The sequence below is a fragment of the Pezoporus wallicus genome, unplaced genomic scaffold (assembly GCF_028554395.1).
Source record: "Pezoporus wallicus isolate ANWC-B61680 ecotype Strahan unplaced genomic scaffold, APGP_CSIRO_Pwel_v1 contig_10049, whole genome shotgun sequence".
Taxonomy (NCBI): Eukaryota; Metazoa; Chordata; class Aves; order Psittaciformes; family Psittacidae; genus Pezoporus; species Pezoporus wallicus.
In genome coordinates, this window is record NW_026638518.1 from 1 (window position 1) to 21,072 (window position 21,072).

At 60.1% G+C, this 21,072-nt stretch overlaps 3 protein-coding genes across 4 annotated transcripts; 2 read left to right on the forward strand and 1 right to left on the reverse strand.

Annotated features, from left to right (window-relative positions):
* Nucleotides 1–476: 476 nt before the first annotated feature.
* ARMC5 (armadillo repeat containing 5) lies at nt 477–8,362 on the forward strand (the record flags this gene model as incomplete). The annotated part of the gene is given in 10 exon segments (XM_057411175.1): nt 477–1,275; nt 2,711–3,138; nt 3,914–4,046; nt 4,578–4,751; nt 4,836–4,989; nt 5,167–5,195; nt 5,535–6,871; nt 6,874–6,977; nt 6,980–7,382; nt 8,352–8,362. Coding segments are annotated over 10 exon segments (3,572 nt in total), but the record flags the coding sequence as incomplete, so codon positions are not given.
* Nucleotides 8,363–9,132: 770 nt separating this feature from the next.
* LOC130600113 (transforming growth factor beta-1-induced transcript 1 protein-like) lies at nt 9,133–15,767 on the forward strand. Its single transcript, XM_057411180.1, has 11 exons — nt 9,133–9,147; nt 9,631–9,698; nt 10,016–10,047; nt 10,350–10,441; nt 10,815–10,905; nt 11,399–11,489; nt 11,571–11,699; nt 12,140–12,313; nt 12,779–12,860; nt 13,773–13,921; nt 15,561–15,767. Exons 1-11 carry the CDS (start codon nt 9,135–9,137, stop codon nt 15,759–15,761), a joined length of 1,122 nt encoding a protein of 373 aa, XP_057267163.1. The 5' UTR covers nt 9,133–9,134; the 3' UTR covers nt 15,762–15,767.
* Nucleotides 15,768–17,433: 1,666 nt separating this feature from the next.
* LOC130600110 (myosin regulatory light chain 11) lies at nt 17,434–20,596 on the reverse strand. 2 transcript variants are annotated; one of them, XM_057411177.1, is made up of 7 exons: nt 20,536–20,596; nt 19,599–19,688; nt 19,301–19,376; nt 18,803–18,907; nt 18,600–18,678; nt 17,956–18,004; nt 17,434–17,561 (listed from the first exon to the last, which is right to left on the reverse strand). In XM_057411177.1, exons 1-7 carry the CDS (start codon nt 20,536–20,538, stop codon nt 17,457–17,459), a joined length of 507 nt encoding a protein of 168 aa, XP_057267160.1. In that variant the 5' UTR covers nt 20,539–20,596; the 3' UTR covers nt 17,434–17,456. The 2 variants fall into 2 exon arrangements, with proteins under 2 accessions (XP_057267160.1, XP_057267161.1); XM_057411178.1 differs by lacking the exon at nt 20,536–20,596 and adding an exon at nt 19,794–19,832 and having other exon boundaries at nt 19,599–19,709.
* Nucleotides 20,597–21,072: the final 476 nt, after the last annotated feature.

The window sequence follows — 21,072 nt, forward strand, 5'->3', positions numbered from 1 at the left end:
GCTAACGGGGTCCTATGGGGGGCTATGGGGTATTCATAGGGGTTTGTTTGGTGCCCATAGGGACCCGTTTGGTACGCATAGGGCTCCCATTGTTTTCTGTAGGGTTCCCTTTGGTATCTATAGGGCTCCCATTGCTTTCCATAGGGTTCTCATTGTTTTCCATAGGGTTCTCTTTGGTACCCATAGGTCTCCCATTGCTCTCCATAGAGCTCCCATTGCTCCCCATAGGGGCTCCCATTGCTCCCCATAGGGGCTCCCATTACTCCCCACAGGGCCTCCCATTGCTCTCCATAGGGTTGCCATTGCTCCCCGTAGGGCTTCCACTGCTTTCTATAGGGATCTGTTTGCTTCCTATAAGGCTTCCATTGCCCTCTATAGGGATCTGTTTTGTACACGCAGGGGCTCCCACTCCTCCCCATAGGGCTCCCACTGCTCCCCATAGCTCTCCCCTTGCTCCCCCCCCCCATTCCCCACAGGTGCCGCCCCCCTCCTGGTCTCCCTGTGCCTCTCCTGCGGCTCGGCCTCGTGCCTGCACGGCGCCGCTCGCGCCCTGCGCATCCTGGGCTCGGCGCCGTGCCACCGGCGCGCCCTGGCCTCCTGCGGCGCCGTGGCGGCGCTGGCCTCGCGCTTGGCCTCGCTGCCCGCGTCCCACCCCGCTGCCCCCTCGCTGGCCCGCGCCCTGCGCGCGCTCACGCAGCCGCCCTGCGCCGCGCTCCCGGACCTGCTCCCGGCGCTGCCGGCGCTGGCGGCTCTGGCGGCGCAGCCCAAGGCGGAGCTGCGGTGCCCGGCGCTGGGCGCCATCGCCAACGCCTGCGCCCTGGGCACCCTGCGCCCGGCGCTGGGGGCGGCCGGCGCCGTGGAGCCGGTGCTGGAGGAGCTGCGCCGGAGCCGGGAGCATCCCGACGGAGCCGGCGCCCTCCGCGCCCTCTGCCTCCTGTGCCGGGAGGCCGTGAACCGCGTCCGCATCCGCGCCGGCGGCGGCCTGGAGCTGCTGCTGCGGGGCCTGGAGCGGCCCCAGGGCGAGGCGAGCAGGGGCCGCATCCTGCTGGCGCTGGCGGCCTTCGCCTACGACCAGGAGGCGCTGGAGGCCCTGGAGGCGCTGGGAGCGGTGCCGGTGCTGGTGGAGCTGCTGCAGGGAATGGAGGAGCCGGGGGACGGCGAGGACGAGGACGAGGAGGACGACGAGGAGGAGGAGGAAGCGGCCGCGTCCTGCGACCAACCCAGGGATGTGACGGAGCAGAACAGGGCGGCCACCGGGAGCTTCCGGGGCCTGCGGTGAGGGATGGGATGGGGTTGGGAGGTGATGGAGGTGGAATGGGGGTGGATGGAGGTGGTGGGATGGGGTGGGATGGGGTTGGGAGGTGATGGAGATGGAATGGGGGTGATGGGGTGGTGGAGTGGGGTTGGGATGGGGATGGGAGGTGGTGGGATGGGGTTGGGAGGTGATGGAGGTGGAATGGAGTGGGATGGGGTTGGGAGGTGATGGAGATGGAATGGGGGTGGATGGAGGTGGTGGAGATGGAATGGGGGTGGATGGAGGTGATGGAGATGGAATGGGGGTGATGGGGTGGTGGAGTGGGGTTGGGATGGGGATGGGAGGTGGTGGGATGGGGTGGGATGGGGTTGGGAGGTGATGGAGGTGGAATGGGGGTGGATGGAGGTGGTGGGATGGGGTTGGGAGGTGATGGAGATGGAATGGGGATGGATGGGAGACGGTGGGATGGGGGTTCTCATTGTTCCTAATGGGCTCTTTAGGGTCCTAATGGATCCCTAATGATCCTTAACTGGTCCCTGATTGATCCCCAATGATGGCTAATGGATCCCTAACGGGTTCCCGATGTATCCCTAAAGGGTTGTAATGGATCCCTAATGGTCGTTAGTGATCCCTAACGGGTTTCTAATGTGTCCCTAATGGTTCGTTATGGATCCCTAATGGTCATTAGTGATTCCTAATGGGTTCTAATGGGCCTCTAGTCCTCCCTAATTGATCCCTAACAGGTCTTAATGAATCCTTGATGGATCTCTAATGCTCCCTAATTGATTCCTCTTGGCTGCCTATTGGATCCCTACTGATCCATAATGGGTCCCTACTGATCCTTGTTGGCTCCACATTGGATCTCTGATGGATCGTTGATGATCCCTAATGGGTCCTAATGCATCACTAATGGATCCCTAATGGATCCCAAAGGCTCGCTAATGGATCCCAGCCGATCCCTAATGGTTCTCATATGGATCCCAGCTGATCCCAAATTGATCCCTGACGGATCCCCACGGATCCCAGTAGGTCCCAATGGATCCCGGCTGATGGCAAGTGGATCCCAATTGATCACTGGCTGGTCCGAGATGGATCCCAAATGATCCCTGACGGATCCCAAGTGGATCCCCGCTGATCCCAATGGATCCCAGCTGATCCCTAATGGTTCTCATATGGATCCCAGCTGATCCCAAATTGATCCCTGACGGATCCCCACTGATCCCAATGGATCCCAGCTGGTCCCTGAGAGATCCCAATGGATCCCGGCTGATGCCAAGTGGATCCCAATTGATCGCTGGCTGGTCCGAAATGGATCCCAAGTGGATCCCTGGCGGATCCCAAGTGGATCCCCGCTGATCCCAATGGATCCCAGCTGATCCCTGATGGATCCCAACGGATCCCTGACGGCTCCCAGCGGCTCCCATTGGCTCCCTAACGCCTCTCTTCCTCCCGCAGGTCCTGGCTGCTCTCGGAATCCCTCTCCCCTCCTCCCTCCCCTCCCCCCCCTTCCTCCTCCTCGCCCCCGCCCCATTACCCGCCCCTCCCCCCTCTGGCCCTGCCGCAGGGGGCGGGGCCGTGGCGCTGGGGGCGTGGCCGCCGGGGCCCGATCCTGCTGCTGCTGTCGCGGCTGGGGCTGCGCGCGGAGCCGAGCCCGGCGCTGCTGGAGCCCGCGGTGCTGGGGGGGCTCCTGCGGGCCCTGGGGGGCGGGGCCAGGCGCGGAGGGGGCGGGGCGGCCCCGCCCCTTTCCCCGGTGCTGGCGCGGCTCCTGCAGCGCGTCCTGGGCCACGCCCCCTTCCTGGGCGCGCTCGTGCGCGGGTTCGTCCCCTCCCTGCTGCGGAGCCGGCTCGTGCTGGGCGGGGAGGGGACAGCCCGCAGGGAGCTCGGTGAGGGCATGGGGGGGGCGATATGGGGGTCTATGGGGGCGATATGGGGGTCTATGGGGGGGATATGGGGGTCTATGGGGGCGATATGGGGGTCTATGGGGGGGATATGGGGGTCTATGGGGGCGATATGGGGGTCTATGGGGGCGATATGGGGGTCTATGGGGGGGATATGGGGGTCTATGGGGGTCTCTATGGGGTCTATGGGGGGATATGGGGGGGATATGGGGGTCTATGGGGCAGCTATGGGGGTCTATGGGGGGGATATGGGGGTCTATGGGGGGGATATGGGGGGATATGGGTCTCTATGGGGGTCTATGGGGGTCTATGGGGGTCTATGGGGGGGATATGGGGGGGATATGGGGGTCTACGGGGGCGATATGGGGGTCTATGGGGGAATAAAGGGGGATATGGGGTGGTCTATAGGGGAGATATAGGGCAGTACATAGGGGTCTATGGGGGGGATATGGGGGGATATGGGGGGTTATTCGGAGGGATAAAGGGGTCTTTGGGGGGAGATAGAGGTGATATGGGGGGCTATAAGGGGATGAGGGGATATAGGGTATACAGGGGGTATCAGGGGGGCTCTATGGGTGCTGTAGGGCTCTCAGGCTCTATGGGTGCTATGGGGCTGTATGGGTGCTGTAGGGCTCTATGGGTGCTATAGGGCTCTGTGGAGCTCTATGGGTGCTGTAGGGCTCTATGGGGCTCTAAGGGTGGTATGGGGCTCTATGGGTGCTATAGGGCGCTGTGGGGCTCTCTCTGTCGCCCCCTGCAGGCGAGGCTCTGCTCCGCACCGTGGCTGCCGTGGCCGCGGCCCCGTTCGGCGTCGGGCTCCTGACGCACATGATGCGCTGCGGGAGCGCCCCCGCGCGGCTGGCGTGCGCCACTGCGCTGCCCCTCATTGCCGAGTGAGTACCGAGACCCATAGACACCCCATAGATACCCCACAGATACCCCATAGATACCCCAAAGAACCTTATAGATACCCCATAGAGCCTTATAGATACCCATTGATGCCAGCTGGCTGTGCCACTGCGCTGTCCCCCATTGCTGAGAGAGTACCGAGACCCATAGAGACCTATAGAGACCCACAGATACCCCATAGAGCCTTATAGATACCCATTGCTACCAGCTGGCATGTGCCACTGTGCTGCCCCTCACTGCCGAGTGAGTACCAAGCCCCATAGACACCCCACAGATACCCCATAGATACCCCATAGAGCCTTATAGATACCCACTGATAGCGGCTGGCATGCGCCGCTTCGCTGCCCTTCGTTGCCAGGTGAGTATGGACACCTATAGAGCCCCATAGACACCCCATAGGGCCCTATAGATATCTATAGACACCCCATAGACACCCCATTACCCCCCCCCAGCTGCCTCCCCGCTCCCCTTAGCGTGTCCTTAGCATGACGTTGGCGTGTCCTTGGCGTGTGCAGGCCCTCGTCCCCGGCCCACGAGCTGCTGTGGGGCGGGGGGGCCGTGGCCCTGCTGCTCTCGGCCGTGGCCCAGGGCCCCGGCTCCCCCTACGAGCCCCCCCCCGGCTTCCTCCTGTACGCGGCCGACGCCATCGCCCTCCTGCGGGCACACGCCAAGGACACGCTGCAACACGCTATGGACACGGCAATGGATCCGATGGACACGGCAATGGATCCGATGGACACGGCAATGGATCCTACGGACACACCGGAACACGATAAGGACACGGCAGAGCACGCTAAGGACACGGCGATGCATCCTGTGAACACGCCAGGACACGCTAAGGACACGCTAGGACACACTGAGGACACGGCAATGGATCCTAGGGACACAGCAGCGGAGGATGCTCTGGAGCAAGGCAGCAAGGATGAGGTATGGGGCTGGGGTGGGGGGGTGGGTAGAGAGACCTGTGGGTACCCTGTAGGCACCCTATGGATGCCCTATAGGTATCAGTACCATAAAGGTGCCCGTAAACCCCTATAGACACCCACAGGCACCCCATAGAACCCCCATAGACCACGCTGACCCCCACACCTCTCTCCCCCACAGGTCTCTGCTGGGCCCAGCCCCATGGAGCCGTGGGGCTTTGGGAGCCGCCTCCCCCCGCTCCTGTCCCCTCTGCCGCACGGCGGCGCGGGGGGGGCCCAGAGCCCCAGTGGGGATTGGGGGGGCTCCAGTGCCCCTCCTGTCCCTGCCCACCCATTCCCGACCTCTCCCATCCCATCTCCATTGGGTCCCAATGCATCGCCCAGCCTATTCCCAAGCTCCATCCCATCTCCTGCCTCTTCCAACGCATCCCCATTGGGTGCCAGTCCATCCCCATTGGGTCCCAGTGGATCTCCATTGGGTTCCAATGCATCTCCCACCTCTTCTAGTGCATCCCCATTGGGTTCCAATGCGTCCCTATTGGGTTCCAGGGTGTCCCTATTGGCTCCCAATGGGTTTCCATTGGCTCCCAATGCATCCCTATTGGCTCCTGATGGGTCTCCATTGGCTCCCAATGGGTCTCCATTGGCTCCCAATGCATCCCTATGGGCTCCCGATGGGTCTCCGTTGGCTCCTAATGCATCCCTATTGGCTCCCAATGGGTCTGCATTGGCTCCCAATGCATCCCTATTGGATCCCAATGCATCCTTATTGGATCTCAATGCATCCCTGTTGGCTGCCAACCCATCTGCATTGGCTCCCAATGCATCCCTATTGGCTGCCAACCCATCTCCATTGGCTCCCAATGCATCCCTGTTGGCTGCCAACCCATCTCCATTGGCTCCCGATGCATCCCTGTTGGCTGCCAACCCATCTCCATTGGCTCCCAATGCATCCCTGTTGGCTCCTGATGGGACTCCATTGGCTTGCAACCCATCTCCATTGGCTCCCAATGCATCCCTGTTGGCTCCTGATGGGACTCCATTGGCTCCCAACCCATCTGCATTGGCTGCCAACCCATCTCCATTGGCTCCCAATGCATCCCTGTTGGCTGCCAACCCATCTCCATTGGCTCCCAATGCATCCCTGTTGGCTCCTGATGGGACTCCATTGGCTCCCAACCCATCTGCATTGGCTGCCAACCCATCTCCATTGGCTCCCAATGCATCCCTGTTGGCTCCTGATGGGACTCCATTGGCTCCCAACCCATCTCCATTGGCTCCCAACGCATGTCCATTGGCTCGCAACCCATCTCCGTTGACTCCCAACGCATCCCCGTCGGCTCCCAACGCATCTCCGTCGGGCCCCGGTGCCTCCCCGTTGCCTCCCAGCCCCTCTCTGTTACCTCCCACGGCCTCGCCACCGCCCCCCGCCCCGCCGCCCCTCGGCCGCCCCCCTCCTCCGTGCCCGTACTCTCTGTCCCCCCACGACCTGGCGGTGGTGCCGTCGGGCCCTCCGCCGCGCGCCCGCCCGCTGCCCGCGTCGCGCTCGGCGCTGTCGGCCGCGTCGCCGGTGCTGGGCGCCATGCTGGGGGGCCGGTTCTCGGAGGGCCGCCGGGGGTGGGTGTCCCTGGGCTGCGCCCCGCCGGCCCCGCTGCTGCTGCTGCTGCACTTCCTGCACGGCTGCCGCCGCCGCTCCTGCCCGCTCTGGGCCTCGCCGCTGGCCCCCGGCGTGGCGGGAGCGGCGCTGGCGCTGGCGCGGCGCTTCCTGCTGCGGGAGCAGCGCCCCCTGGAGGCGGCGGTGGCGGCGGGGGTGCGCGCGGCGCCGGGCGCGCTGTGGGCGCTGGCGGAGCGCTGGGGGTCGGCGGCGCTGGCGCGGCGGGCGCGCGCGCGCTCCTGCAGGGGGCGCCCCAGCGCGTGGCGCGGAGGCTCGCGGCGGCGGCGGCGCGCGCGCGGAGCCCGCGGCTCCTGGCGCAGGCGCTCATGGGAGCCATCGACCCCCGGCGGGGGGAGCGTGGCTGGAGATGGGGGCGGGCTGGGGGGGGGACCCCCTGGTGCTCAGCGCCGGAGCGGGCGGCGACGGGGACCTGGAGGAGGGGTTCGGGGTGGGGGAGGCCGGCGGGGACGGGGACGACGACGGCGACGGGGACGGGGACGACGGGGACGAGGAAGCGGAGGGGGGCGGCCAGGGGGGGCCCTGCAGGGAGCTGTGGGAGCGCCTCGCGGGGACGCGCGCGGAGCTCCAGGACGCGCGCTGGGACCCAGGACGCACCCACGGGGACCCACAGACAGAGCCCCTCAGGGACCCACAGAGGGACCCAAGCCACACCCACGGGGACCCACAGAGGGACCTAAGGGAGACCCAGAGGGACCCACAGAGAGAGCCACAGAGGGACCCAAGCCAGACCCACAGGGACCCACAGAGAGAGCCCCACAGGGACCCACAGAGGGACCTAAGGGAGACCCATAGGGACCCACAGAGAGAGCCCCTCAGGGACCCACAGAGAGACACCCACAGGGACCCACAGAGGGACCTAAGGGAGACCCATAGGGACCCACAGAGAGAGCCCCTCAGGGACCCACCGAGGGCCCCAAGCCACACCCACAGGGACCCACAGAGAGAGACCCAGAGGGACCCACAGAGAGAGCCACAGAGGGACCCAAGCCACACCCACAGGGACCCACAGAGGGACCTAAGGGAGACCCATAGGGACCCACAGAGAGAGCCCCTCAGGGACCCACAGAGGGACCCAAGCCACACCCACAGGGACCCACAGAGGGACCTAAGGGAGACCCAGAGGGACCCACAGAGAGAGCCACAGAGGGACCTAAGGGAGACCCATAGGGAACACCATTGCGACCCCCATAAGGACCTAAGTGAACCCCATAGGGACCCACATAGGGACCTAAGTGAACCCCATAGGGACCTAAGTGAGCCCCATAGGGATCTAAGCAAGCCCCATAGGGACCCACATAGGGAACCCCATAGGGACACCCATAGGGACCTAAGGGAACCCTATAAGGACCTCAGAGAGCTACAGGAGCACCACAGGGACCTAAAGGAACCCCATAGGGACCCACATAGGGAACCCCATGAGGACTTAAGCAACTGCTATAGGGACCCCCATAAGGACCTAAGGGAGCACTGTGAGGACCTCGAAGAGCTACAGGAGCCCCATAGGGACCTAGGGGACCCCCCTCAGGACCCACATAGAGACCTAATGGACCCACATAGAGACCCCTCTAAGGACCTCGAAGAGCTACAGGAGCCCCATAGGGACCTAAGGGAACCCCACAGGGACCCCCATAAGGGCCTAATGGACCCAGGCCATGACTTGGGGGTCCCCTATGGGGCCTCCACCTCTGAAGGACTGCTCTGAATGTGGGGAATGGGACCTATGGATGGGATGGAACCTATGGATGGGGACCTATGGATGGAACCTATGGATGAGACCTATGGATGGGGACCTATGGATGAGACCTATGGATGGGATGAGACCTATGGATGGAACCTATGGATGTTATGAGACCTATGGATGGGGACCTGTGGATGAGACCTATGGATGGGATGAGACCTATGGATGTTATGGGACCTATGGATGGGGACCTGTGGATGAGACCTATGGATGGGATGAGACCTATGGATGGGGACCTATGGATGGGATGAGACCTATGGGCGAGACCTATGAATGGGGACCCTTCCCATGGGGGTCAATGGAGGCCCCATTGATGGGGACGGAGAAGCTGAAGGAGCTCGGAGCCCCCTTGGGGGGCCCATAAGGATCTATAGGACCCCCCCCATAAAGCCCATTGAGGCCCCCCCATGGTGGTGGGGGAGGGGGGGGGCACCCGGTTTTGGGTTCATTTCCTGGGGTTTTGGAGCCGCCGTTGGAGCGCTGGGATCCCAATAAAGGAGGTGCAAAACGGCCCCGGTGTTCCCGGCTTTGGGCCCCACTGATTCCATGGGGCCCGGAGCCCACGGATCCCCTCCCCCCCCCCCATTCCCAACCACTTCCGGCCTCTTCCCGCCCTTTTCCTGGCCGGATCCCAACATTCCGGACACGGCCATATAAGGGCATGGAGGGGCCCCGCGTGTGATGACGTCATCAAGGGGGGGTGGAAAGAAGGGGGGGGGGGGAAAGGGCTCCGGCCATGGAGGACCTGGGTAGGACCCATAGGGATGGGGCTGTGGGACCCATAGGGAATGGATCCATAGGGATGGGGCTGTGGGACCCATAGGGAATGGATCCATAGGGATGGGGCTGTGGGACCCATAGGGAATGGATCCATAGGGATGGGGCTGTGGGACCCATAGGGAATGGATCCATAGGGATGGGGCTGTGGGACCCATAGGGAATGGATCCATAGGGATGGGGCTGTGGGACCCATAGGGAATGGACCCATAGGGATGGGGCTGTGGGATCCATAGGGATGGGGCTGTGGGACCCATAGGGAATGGATCCATAGGAATGGGGCTGTGGGACCCATAGGGAATGGATCCATAGGGATGGGGCTGTGGGACCCATAGGGAATATGGGGCTGTGGGACCCATAGGGAATGGACCTGTAGGGATGGGGCTGTGGGATAGGGAATGGGATAGGGGATAGGGGGTGGACCCATAGGGATGGATCTATGGGTACTGCCCCAGATGCCCTCTTGGCCGACCTGGAGACAACAGCATCGAACCTGAGCCTGGAGCCTGCTCCACGTGGAAAGGTGGGAATGGGAATGGGATATGGGATATATGATGTGGGGTGTGGGGTATGGGATGTGGGATACGGGGTATATGGGGTATGGGATGTGGGAAATGGGATGTGGGATGTAGAATATGGGGTATATGGGGTATGGGGTATGTGGGATATGGGGTATATGGGGTGTGGGGTGTGGGATATGGGATGTGGGGTATGGGATGTGGGATACGGGGTATATGGGCTATGGGATATAGGGTATGGGATGTGGGATATGGGGTATATGGAGTATGGGATATGGGGACCCCATTATGTCCCATTAACCCTCTATGTGCTGGTGTCCAGGTGCCTGGAGGTGACACAGAGCAGCTCTACAGGTATGGGGGCAATGGGGACCAATGGGAGGCAATGGGGACCAATGGGAATCAATATGGATCAATGGGAATCAATATGGATCAATGGGGACCAATGGGAATCAATATGGATCAATAGGAGTCAATGGGAATCAATGGGGATCAATGGGAGTCAATGGGGACCAGTGGGAATCAATGGAGACCAATGGGAGTCAATGGGGATCAATATGGATCAATGGGAGTCAATGGGTCATGGGCGCCACCATTGCTGTCGGAGGGGGGGAGGGCTCAGGCTGGGCTGTTCCAATCCCCCCCCCCACCCCCAGCACAGTGCAGAAGCCGCGGCCGCCCCCCCCCGGCCTTGGGGAGCTCGATCGGCTCCTGCGGGACCTGAACGCGACCCACAGCTGCATCGCAGGTACCAAAACCGCCCCAAAACACCCCAAAATCACCCCAAAACACCCGAAATCAACCCAAAATCAGCCCAAAACACCCCAAAATCACCCCAAAACACCCGAAATCAACCCAAAATCAGCCCAAAACACCCCAAAACACCCTGAAATCACCCCAAAACCGCCCCAAAACACCCCGAAATCACCCCAAAACACCCAAAATCACCCCCAAGTCACAAAAAATCACCTCAAAATCACCCGAACCCCCCCCAAATCTCCCGAAATTCACCCCAAATCACCCCCAAGTCTCCTCAAAATCCCCCCAAATCTCCCCAGATTCACCCCAAAGCACACCAGGGACCCCCAAACCTCTTTATTCACCCCAACCCCCCCCTTCAGATGAGCTCTTGGCCCAGTTGCCCCCCTCGAAGCCCCCCGAGGAGCTGAAGGCCCCATTGGACGCCGGTGAGGATGGAGCAGCCCCGGCTGGGTGAGCAGGACCCCAAACCCGGGGCTTTTCACCCCAAAATTGGGTATTTTTGACCCCAAAATGGGGGGGGTTGACCCAAAAATGGGTCTTTTCACCCCAAAAAGGGGGGGGTAACTCCAAAATGGGGATTTTTGACCCCAAAATGGGGTGTTTCATTACAGAACTTGCGCTATTCACCTAAACAGGGGTCTTTTCACCCCCAAATATGAGCCGTTTGACCCAAAAAAGGGGCATTTTGGCCCCAAAGCAGGGTTTTTTTGACAAAAAAAAAAGGTTTTTTGACCAAAAGAATGGGTTTTGACCCCAAAAGGGGTTGTTTCGTTGCAAAACTTCGCTTTACATCTAAAAATGGGTCTTTTCACCCCAAATATGACGGCTTCAGCCCAAAAAAGGGCTTTTTTGACCAAAAAAGGGGCATTTTGACCCCAAACTGGAGTTTTTTGACCCCAAAATCGGGTTTTTTGACCCCAAACCGGGTGTCCCCCCCCGTCAGGCCCGCGGCCCCCCCGGGCACCCCCTCTGCAGCCACGCAGGAGCTGGACGCGCTCATGGCCTCCCTGTCCCTCTTCCACCTCCAGCACCAGGTGAGGCCGGGGGGGGCCCCACTGAGCCCCACGGGGCCCTTTCGGCCCCACAAGTGCCTGAACCCCCCCACCCCTTTCCAGCGCCCCCCAAGTGTGGGGCAGGACCTGGACTCGCTGCTGCGGCTGCTGCAGAAGGACCTGGACAGGCAGGGGGTGCCCGTGGGGGGCAGGGGCCCCTGCGGGGGGTGCCTGAAGCCCATTGCTGGGAAGGTGAGGGGGGAATGGGGGGCAATGGGGGTGTTAATGGGGTCAATGGGTGCCAATGGGGGGTCAATGGGTGTCAAAGGGGTCAGTGGGGTCAATGGGGGTCAGTGGCGATCAATGGGGGTCAGTGGGGTCAACGGGTGTCAGTGGGGTCAATGGGGATCAGTGGGGTCAATGGGGGTCAGTGGGGTCAATGGGGATCAGTGGGGTCAATGGGGGTCAGTGGGGTCAATGGGTGTCAGTGGGGGATCAGTGGGGTCAATGGGGGTCAGTGGGGTCAATGGGGATCAGTGGGGTCAATGGGGGTCAAAGGGGGTCAGTGGGGTCAATGGGGATCAGTGGCGTCAATGGGGTCAATGGGGGTCAATGGGAGCCAAAGGAGGACCCCATTGGCTCCTCCCGCCCCCCCCATGACGCGTCACCCATTGGCCCCGCCCACCCAACAGGCGCTGCTGGCGCTGGGTCGCTGGTGGCACCCGCGTCACTTCCGCTGCGCCGCCTGCGGGCAGGCTCTGGGCGGGAGCGCCTTCTTCGAGCGCGAGGGCGCCCCCTACTGCCCGGAGGACTACGGGCGCCTCTTCGCGCCCACGTGCGCCGCCTGCCAGCGCCCCATCCTGCACGTGAGCGGCGGGGTCACGTGGGGGGGCAATAATGGGGGGCAACGGGAGCAATAGGGGGCAGTTGGGGGTCTATGCGGGGCAATGGGGAGCAATGGGAGTAATGGGGGTAATGGGGCACAATGGGTAATGGTGGCAATGGGGAGCAATGGGAGTAATGGGGGCAATGGGGGTAACGGGGCACAATGGGTAATGGTGGCAATGGGGGGCAATGGGGTTCAATGGGGGCAATGGGGGGTAATGGGGGGCAGTTGGGGGGCTATGAGGGGCAATGGGAGTAATGGGGGCAATGGGGGGTAATGGGGGTGATGGGGGCAATGGGGGGCAATAGGGGTAATGGGGGGCAGTTGGGGGTCTATGAGGGGCAATGGGAGTAATGGGGGCAATGGGGAGCAATGAGGCTCAATGGGGGTGATGGGGGGGGTCCTTTCTGTGCTATTATGGGATGGAGCCCCCCCTCCCCTGCAGCAAATGGTGACGGCGCTGGACAAGACCTGGCACCCGGAGCACTTCTGCTGCACCCACTGTGGGGCGGTGCTGGGGGAGCAGGGTCAGAGCCCCCATGCACCCCATAGACCCCATATCCCATACCCCATAGACCCCATACATCCCATATACCCCATACATCCCGTATAGCCCATACATGCCCTATACCCCACATAAGCCATGTACCCCACACATCCTCTATACTCCCTACCACCATCCCCTCTATACACCACATACCCCATATACCTCATATACCCCATACACCCCACATACCCCCCATATCCCCCACACGCCCCACACCCCACATACCCCCATACCCCCACAACCCCCATAACTCCATACCCCCCACACCCCCCACACCCCCATACCCCCCATTACCCCCCACACCCCCCATACCCCCACATCCCCCACACTCCCCACATCCCTCACACCCCCATATCCCCCACACCCCCAATAACCCCCATAACCCCACAACCCCCATACCCCCCATTACCCCCCATACCCCCCACACCCCCCACACTCCCCACATCCCTCACACCCCCATACCCCCACAACCCACACACCCCCATTACCCCCCACACCCCCCACACCCCCATCCCCCCCACCGCCCCCATACCCCCCACACCCCCCACATCCCCCATACCCCCACATCCCCCTCACTCCCCACATCCCTACCCCCATACCCCCACACCCCCACCCCCACCCCACACCCCCATACCCCCACACCCCCATACCCCCCATCCCCCACACTCCCCACATCCCTCACACCCCCATACCCCCACAACCCCCATAACTCCATACCCCCCATACCCCCCACATCCCCCCACACCCCCATACCCCCCATAACCCCCACTCCCCACATCCCCACACCCCCATAACCCCACAACCCCCATACCCCCCACACCCACACACACCCCCCACACTCCCCCATCCCCCACACCCCCAATAACCCCCCCCACCCCCGTTCCCATTGCAGGGTTCCTGGCCCGGGACCTCCTCCCCTACTGCCCCCAGGACTTTGGGCTCCTCTTTGGGAGCCGCTGCCGGGGCTGCGCCCGCCCCATCCTGGCCGGGTTCATCGCGGCCCTGCAGGGGCTCTGGCACCCCCAGTGCTTCGTGTGCGCGGTGAGGACCCAGGGAGCCCCAGAGAGCCCAGAGAGCCCATAGAGCTCCATAGAAACCCCATAGAGCTCCATAGAGCTCCATAGAGACCCATAGAGCCCCATAGAGCTCCATAGAGACCCATAGAGCCCCATAGAGCTCCATAGAGACCCCATAGAGCTCCATAGAGCTCCATAGAGACCCATAGAGCCCCATAGAACTCCATAGAGACCCATAGAGCCCCATAGAGCTCCATAGAGACCCATAGAGCTCCATAGAGCTCCATAGAGCCCCATAGAGACCCATAGAGCTCCATAGAGCCCATAGAGACCCATAGAGACCCATAGAGCTCCATAGAGCCCATAGAGCCCCATAGAGCCCATAGAGCTCCATAGAGCCCATAGAGCCCCATAGAGCTCCATAGAGACCCATAGAGCCCCATAGAGCTCCATAGAGACCCATAGAGCTCCATAGAGCTCCATAGAGACCCATAGAGCTCCATAGAGCCCATAGAGCCCCATAGATCCCATAGAACCCCATAGATCCTATAGAGCCTCATAGAGCCCCATAGATCCCATAGAGCCCCATAGAACCCCATAGAGCCCCATAGAGCCCCATAGAACCCCATAGAGCTCCATAGAGCCCCATAGTCCCATAGAGGTGAATGGCGCCGCTCTCTGCCGCCCCCTGCAGGACGGCGAGGTGTACTGCACCCATAGAGCTCCATAGTACCCCATACAACCCTATAGAGCCCCATAGAGCCCCATAGAGCCCCATAGAACCCCATAGAGCCCCATAGAGCCCCATAGAGCCCATAGAGCCCCATAGAGCCCCATAGAGCCCCATAGAGACCCATAGAGACCCCAAAGAGCCCCATAGTGACCCCATAGAGCTCCATAGAGACCCATAGAGCCCCATAGAGCTCCATAGCTCCAGAGACCCATAGAGACCCATAGAGACACCATAGAGACCCCATAGAGCCCCATGGAGATAGATAGAGACCCATAGAGCCCCATAGAGCTCCATAGAGACCCATAGAGCTCCATAGAGCCCATAGAGACCCATAGAGACCCATAGAGCTCCATAGAGCCCATAGAGACCCATAGAGACCCATAGAGCTCCATAGAGCCCATAGAGCCCCATAGAGACCCATAGAGCCCCATAGAGACCCATAGAGCTCCACAGAGCCCCATAGAGCCCATAGAGCCCATAGAGCTCCATAGAGCCCATAGAACCCCATAGAGCTCCATAGAGCTCCATAGAGACCCATAGAGCTCCATAGAGCCCATAGAGCCCCATAGAGCTCCATAGAGACCCATAGAGCCCATATATCTCATATATCCCATATCCCATTTATCCCATGTATCCCATATACCCCATAGCCCATATCCCACATCCATATAACCCATATCCTATATCCCATACCCCATATATCCCATATCCCATACCCCCTATATCCTATACCCCATATACCCCATATCCCCTATATCCTATACCCCATATATCCCATATCTCATACCCCATATATCCCATACCCCCTATATCCTATACCCCATATACCCCATACCCCCTATATCCTATACCCCCTATATCCCATACCCCATGTACCCCATACCCCGTATACCCCATATCCATACCCTTAATCCCGTTATCCCACCCTCAGGAATGCTCCTCTCCCATCACCGGAGGCACCTTCTTCGAGGCCAACGGGCGCCCCGTGTGCCAGCGCCATTCCCAGCCCCATTCCCAGCCCCATTCCCAGCCGAGCTGCTCCTTCTGCCTCCAGCCCCTGGATGGGGCCGCCCCACAGCAGCGCGACGGGAAGCTCTACTGCCCGCTCTGCGCCCAGCACCTGCTCCAGTGAGGGGCCCCATGGCCTGCCCTGCCCCATAGGTGCCCAATGGCCTGCCCCATACATGGCCAATGGACCCATAGATGGCCAACGGACCCATAGATGGTCAATGGACCCATAGATGGCCAACGGACCCATAGATGGCCAACGGACCCATAGATGGTCAATGGACCCATAGATGGTCAATGGACCCATAGATGGTCAATGGACCCATAGATGCCCAATGGACCCATAGATGGTCAATGGACCCATAGATGCCAATGGACCCATAGATGGCCAATGGACCCATAGATGGTCAATGGACCCATAGATGGCCAGTGGACCCATAGATGGCCAACGGACCCATAGATGGCCAATGAACCCATTACAACCACCATAAGGTCCCGTTTTGGGTCCAATTCTCCCCATTTTGGGTCAAGTCCTCCTATTTTGGGTCAAATTTTCCCCATTTTGGGTCTAAATCTATTCATTTTGGGTCATTTCCCCCCATTTTGGGTCTAAATCTATTCATTTTGGGTCATTTCCCCCCATTTTGGGTCTAAATTATTCATTTTGGGTCATTTCCCCCCATTTTGGGTCTAAATCTATTCATTTTGGGTCATTTCCCCCCATTTTGGGCCATTTCCTCCCCATCCCTTGATGCCCCCCCCCCCATCTCCCCCTTTCATCAATGGGGGGGACCCCAAGAGTCCAAAAGGGTCAATTTATTCCCATCAACCTTGGGGGGCTCCAATGGAACAAAGGGGGGGCCCATAGAACCCAATGGGGGGCCTTTGGGTTTGAAGGGATCCCCCCCTTCCTCCCGGGCTTGGTATGTTCCAATGAGGGAGGGTGGGAGGTCCCATTGAGCCAATGGGGAGCGTGGGAGCGTCCAATGAGCCAAAGGGGGGGCGTGGGAGCGTCCAATGAGCCAATGGGGGTCGTGGGAGCGTCCAATGAGCCAATGGGGCGGTGATGGGATGTTCCATTGAATCCAGTGGGGTTTAATGGGATGTTCCATTGAAGGCAATGGGGTTTAATGGGATGTTCCATTGCAGGCAATGGGGTTTAATGGGATGTTCCATTGCAGGCAATGGGGTTTAATGGGATGTTCCATTGAAGGCAATGGGGTTTAATGGGATGTTCCATTGAAGGCAATGGGGTTTAATGGGATGTTCCATTGAAGGCAATGGGGTTTAATGGGATGTTCCATTGCAGGCAATGGGGTTTAATGGGATGTTCCATTGAATCCAATGGAGTTTAATGGGAGGTTCCATTGCAGGCAGTGGGGTTTAATGGGATGTTCCATTGAAGGCAATGGGGTTTAATGGGATGTTCCATTGAAGGCAATGGGGTTTAATGGGATGTTCCATTGCAGGCAATGGGGTTTAATGGGATGTTCCGTTGCAGGCAATGGGGTTTAAGGGGAGGTTCCATTGAATCCAATGGGGTTTAATGGGATGTTCCATTGAAGCCAATGGGGTTTAATGGGAGGTTCCATTGCAGGCAATGGGGTTTAATGGGATGTTCCATTGCAGGCAATGGGGTTTAAGGGGAGGTTCCATTGAATCCAATGGGGTTTAATGGGATGTTCCATTGAATCCAATGGGGTTTAAGGGGAGGTTCCATTGAAGGCAATGGGGTTTAATGGGATGTTCCATTGAACCCAATGGGGTTTATTGGGGGGTTCCATTGCAGGCAATGGGGGGTCCCGGTGCGTGCCCCCCCTCACTCGCCCTCCTTGTCCTCCCCATGGGTGATGATGTAGCAGATGTTCTTGTAGTCCACGTTGCCGGCCACGTCGGGGGGGAAGGCGGCCCACATGTTCCTGATCTGAGCCCCATAGGCCATTAGAGACACCCCATAGGGGCCCCTATAGGCTGTTATAGACACCCCCCCCCATAGGCCATTATAGACCCTCCTATAGAATCCCCTATACGCCTCCCATACACCATAAGAGACCCCCCATAGACCCCCTATAGACCATTACAGACCCCCGCATAGACCCCCCCTATAGAGCATTATAGACCCCCTATAGACAGTTACAGACCCCCCTATAGACCTTCTATAGACCATTATAGATCACCCCCATAGACCCCCCCATAGACCCCCCTATAAAGCATTATAGACCCCCCCATAGACCCCCTTGTAGACCATTATAGACCCCCTATAGGGGCCCCTACAGACCATTATAGACCCCCCATAGACCCCCCCATATGGGCCTCACCTCCTCGGGGGTGAACCGGTCACACTGGGTGGTCAGGAGCTCCTCCAGGCTGGGGGGGGGGGGGCAAAGGGGTGGGGCTAAGAGATGGCTACGCCCCCTGAACCTCCATATCCCATAATACCCCATATATCCTATATACCCCATATCCCACACCCCATATACCCCATATCCCATACCCCATATCCCATACCCCATATACCCCATATCCCATACCCCATATCCCACACCCCATATCCCACACCCCATATCCCACACCCCATATCCCATACCCCATACCCCATATCCCATACCCCACACCCCATACCCCATATCCCATACCCCATATACCCCATATGCCATACCCCATACCCCACATATCCCATACCCCATATACCCCATACCCCATATACCCCATATCCCATACCCCATATCCCATACCCCATATACACCATATACCCCATACCCCATATACCCCATACCCCCCATATCCCACATATCCCATACCCCGTATCCCAAAGCCTATATACCCCATATCCCATACCCCATACATCCCACACCCCATATACCCCATATCCCACACCCCATATACCCCATATCCCATACCCCATATACCCCATATCATATACCCCATACACCCCACACCCCACATCCCCCCCATATCTCACAAGCTCTTCTTGATGGTTCCCTTCCCATCGGGATCCAGCACCTTGAACGCCCCCATGATGACGTCCTCAGGGTCCGCACCTGATTGGACGGTGCCAGTGGGTCAGTGGGTCCCCATGGGTCCCTATGGTCGCTATGGGTCTCTATGGTTCCCTATGGGTCTCTATGGGTCCCTGTGGTGTCTATGGGTCGCTATGGGGCTCACCCTTGAGCTTCTCCCCGAACATGGTCAGGAACACGGTGAAGTTGATGGGGCCCGAAGCCTCCTTGATCATCGCGTCCAGCTCCTCGTTCTTCACGTTCATACGGCCTGGAGGGGCGGGGCCTCAGCAGGACACGCCCCTCTGCCCCATAGACCACGCCCCCAGCCCCATAGACCACATCCCCTGCCCCATAGACCACGTCCCCTGCCCCATAGACCATGTCCCCTGCCCCATAGACCACGTCCCCTGCCCCACAGACCACCCCCTTCCCTATACCCACCATTCAGATGAAGCCACACCCCCTTGCCACAAGCCCCGCCCATCTCCAAGCCCCTCCCCTTTCCCATAGGCATCCATTGAAGCCTCTCCCCTTCCCATTAAGCCCCTCCCCTTCCCCATTGCAGTCCAGTCTCTAAGCCCCTCCCCTTCCCCATTGCAGCCCCTTCCCTTCAAGCCCCTCCCCTTTCTTTAGGCCCCGCCCCCTATAGCCCCGCCCCTACCCATGGCGGCAAAGGTCTCCCTCAGGTCGTCCTTGTCAATGATCCCATCCCTGTTCTGGTCAATGACCGTGAAGGCCTGGGAAAGGGGGCGGAGCCAAAGGGAGCGCGGGGACCAATCAGACCGCGGGGGGGCGTGGCCACAAGGGGGCCCCATCGAGGTGAATGGGAAGGGGAAGGAGAGGGCGGGGGTGAATGAGGGGCAGGGTTATCCATAGGGATGAATGGGGAGGGGGGCGGAGCTTAAGGGGAAGGGGGCGGGGCTGGGGGGGGAGGGGGCGTGGCCAATGGGGGTCCCCACCTCCTTGAACTCCTGGATCTGGGTCTGATCGAACATGGAGAAGACGTTGGAGCTGCCCTCGGCCGCGCGGCGCTTCGCCTTCTTGGGGGCCTGTGGGGAGCTGTGGGTCCTTATGGGGCTCTATAGGGGGTCTATGGGGTGTCCATGGGGCTCTGTGGGGTGTCCATGGGGCTCTATGGGGGTCTGTGGGGTGTCTATGGGGCTCTATGGGGGTCTAGGGGGTGTCTATAGGGGTCTATGGGGTGTCCATGAGGCTCTATGGGGCTCTGTGGGGGTCTATGGGGTGTCCATGGGGGTCTATGGGGTGTGCATGGGGGTCTATGTGGGTCTGTGGGGTGTCTACGGGGTGTCCATGGGGGTCTATGGGTCTTAATAGGGGGGCTTTATAGGGGGTCTATGGGGCTTTGTGGGGGTCTATGGGGGGTCCATGGGGCTCTGTGGCATGTTTATGGGGCTCTATGGTGTGTCCATGGGGGTCTATGGTGGGGCTATGGGGGGTCTATGGGGTAATAAAGGGGAGCTATGGGTGTCTATGGGGGCTCTGTGAGTGTCTATTGGGGGGTTGGGAGGGTCCAAGGGGTCCCCATGGGGCTCCATAGGGCCCCTATGGGGCTCTGCTTGGCGCTATGGGTCTCTATTGGGTATCTATAGGGGTCTGTGGGGTATCTATAGGCTCTATAGGGGAACTGTAGGGTATCTATAGGGGTTTATGGGGTATCTATAGCGGTCTATAGTGGGTCTATGGGGTTCTATAGGGGTCTATGGGGTATCTATAGGGCTCTATGTGGTATCTATAGGGCTCTATGTGGTATCTATAGGGCTCTATAGGGGTCTATGGGGTTTCTATAGGGCTCTATGGGGGTTCTGTAGGGGTCTATGGGGTTTCTATAGGGGTCTATGGGGTTTCTATAGGGGTCTATGGGGGTCAGGCTCTCACCATTGTCTCCTCGCAGACGGGGGGGGGTCGCTGTGGGCTCCGTCCAATCGCGGGGGGTTTTATTGCCCCCCTTGGGGGGGAGGGGTCCGGCCCCGCCCCTTTCCTCGCCCCTCCCCCCGCCTTGAGGCTCCTCGTGCCCTTTCTCGGGAATAACCGGGAATAGAAACGGGAGGGGGAGGGGGGGACCCCGCACCTGCTGCCCCTCCCCCACCCTGCAGCTGCTGCGGGGGGAGGGGAAGGAGGGGGAGGGGAGGGGAGGGGGGGGAAATCCCATTGATCCCAGCAGGGGTCCCATTGATCCCAGTACGGATCCCATTCATCCCATTGATCCCAGTGCAGATCCCATTGATCCCAATGGCTCCCAGTGCAGATCCCATTGATCCCAGTGCAGATCCCATTCATCCCATTGATCCCAGTGCAGATCCCATTGATCCCAGTACGGATCCCATTGATCCCAGTACGGATCCCATTGATCCCATTGATCCCAGTACAGATCCATTGATCCCAGTACGGATCCCATTGACCCCATTGATCCCA

What these genes read in the sequence shown, in the direction of transcription:
- LOC130600113 (XM_057411180.1), top strand. An exon ending in GATGGAGCAGCCCCGGCTGG is followed by an intron (nt 10,906 to 11,398) that starts GTGAGCAGGACC and finishes CCCCCCCGTCAG; the next exon opens with GCCCGCGGCCCCCCCGGGCA. An exon ending in GCCAGCGCCCCATCCTGCAC is followed by an intron (nt 12,314 to 12,778) that starts GTGAGCGGCGGG and finishes CCTCCCCTGCAG; the next exon opens with CAAATGGTGACGGCGCTGGA.
- LOC130600110 (XM_057411177.1), bottom strand. An exon ending in GGAGACCTTTGCCGCCATGG is followed by an intron (nt 18,908 to 19,300) that starts GTAGGGGCGGGG and finishes CCGCCCCTCCAG; the next exon opens with GCCGTATGAACGTGAAGAAC. An exon ending in ACCGGTTCACCCCCGAGGAG is followed by an intron (nt 17,562 to 17,955) that starts GTGAGGCCCATA and finishes TATGGGGCTCAG; the next exon opens with ATCAGGAACATGTGGGCCGC.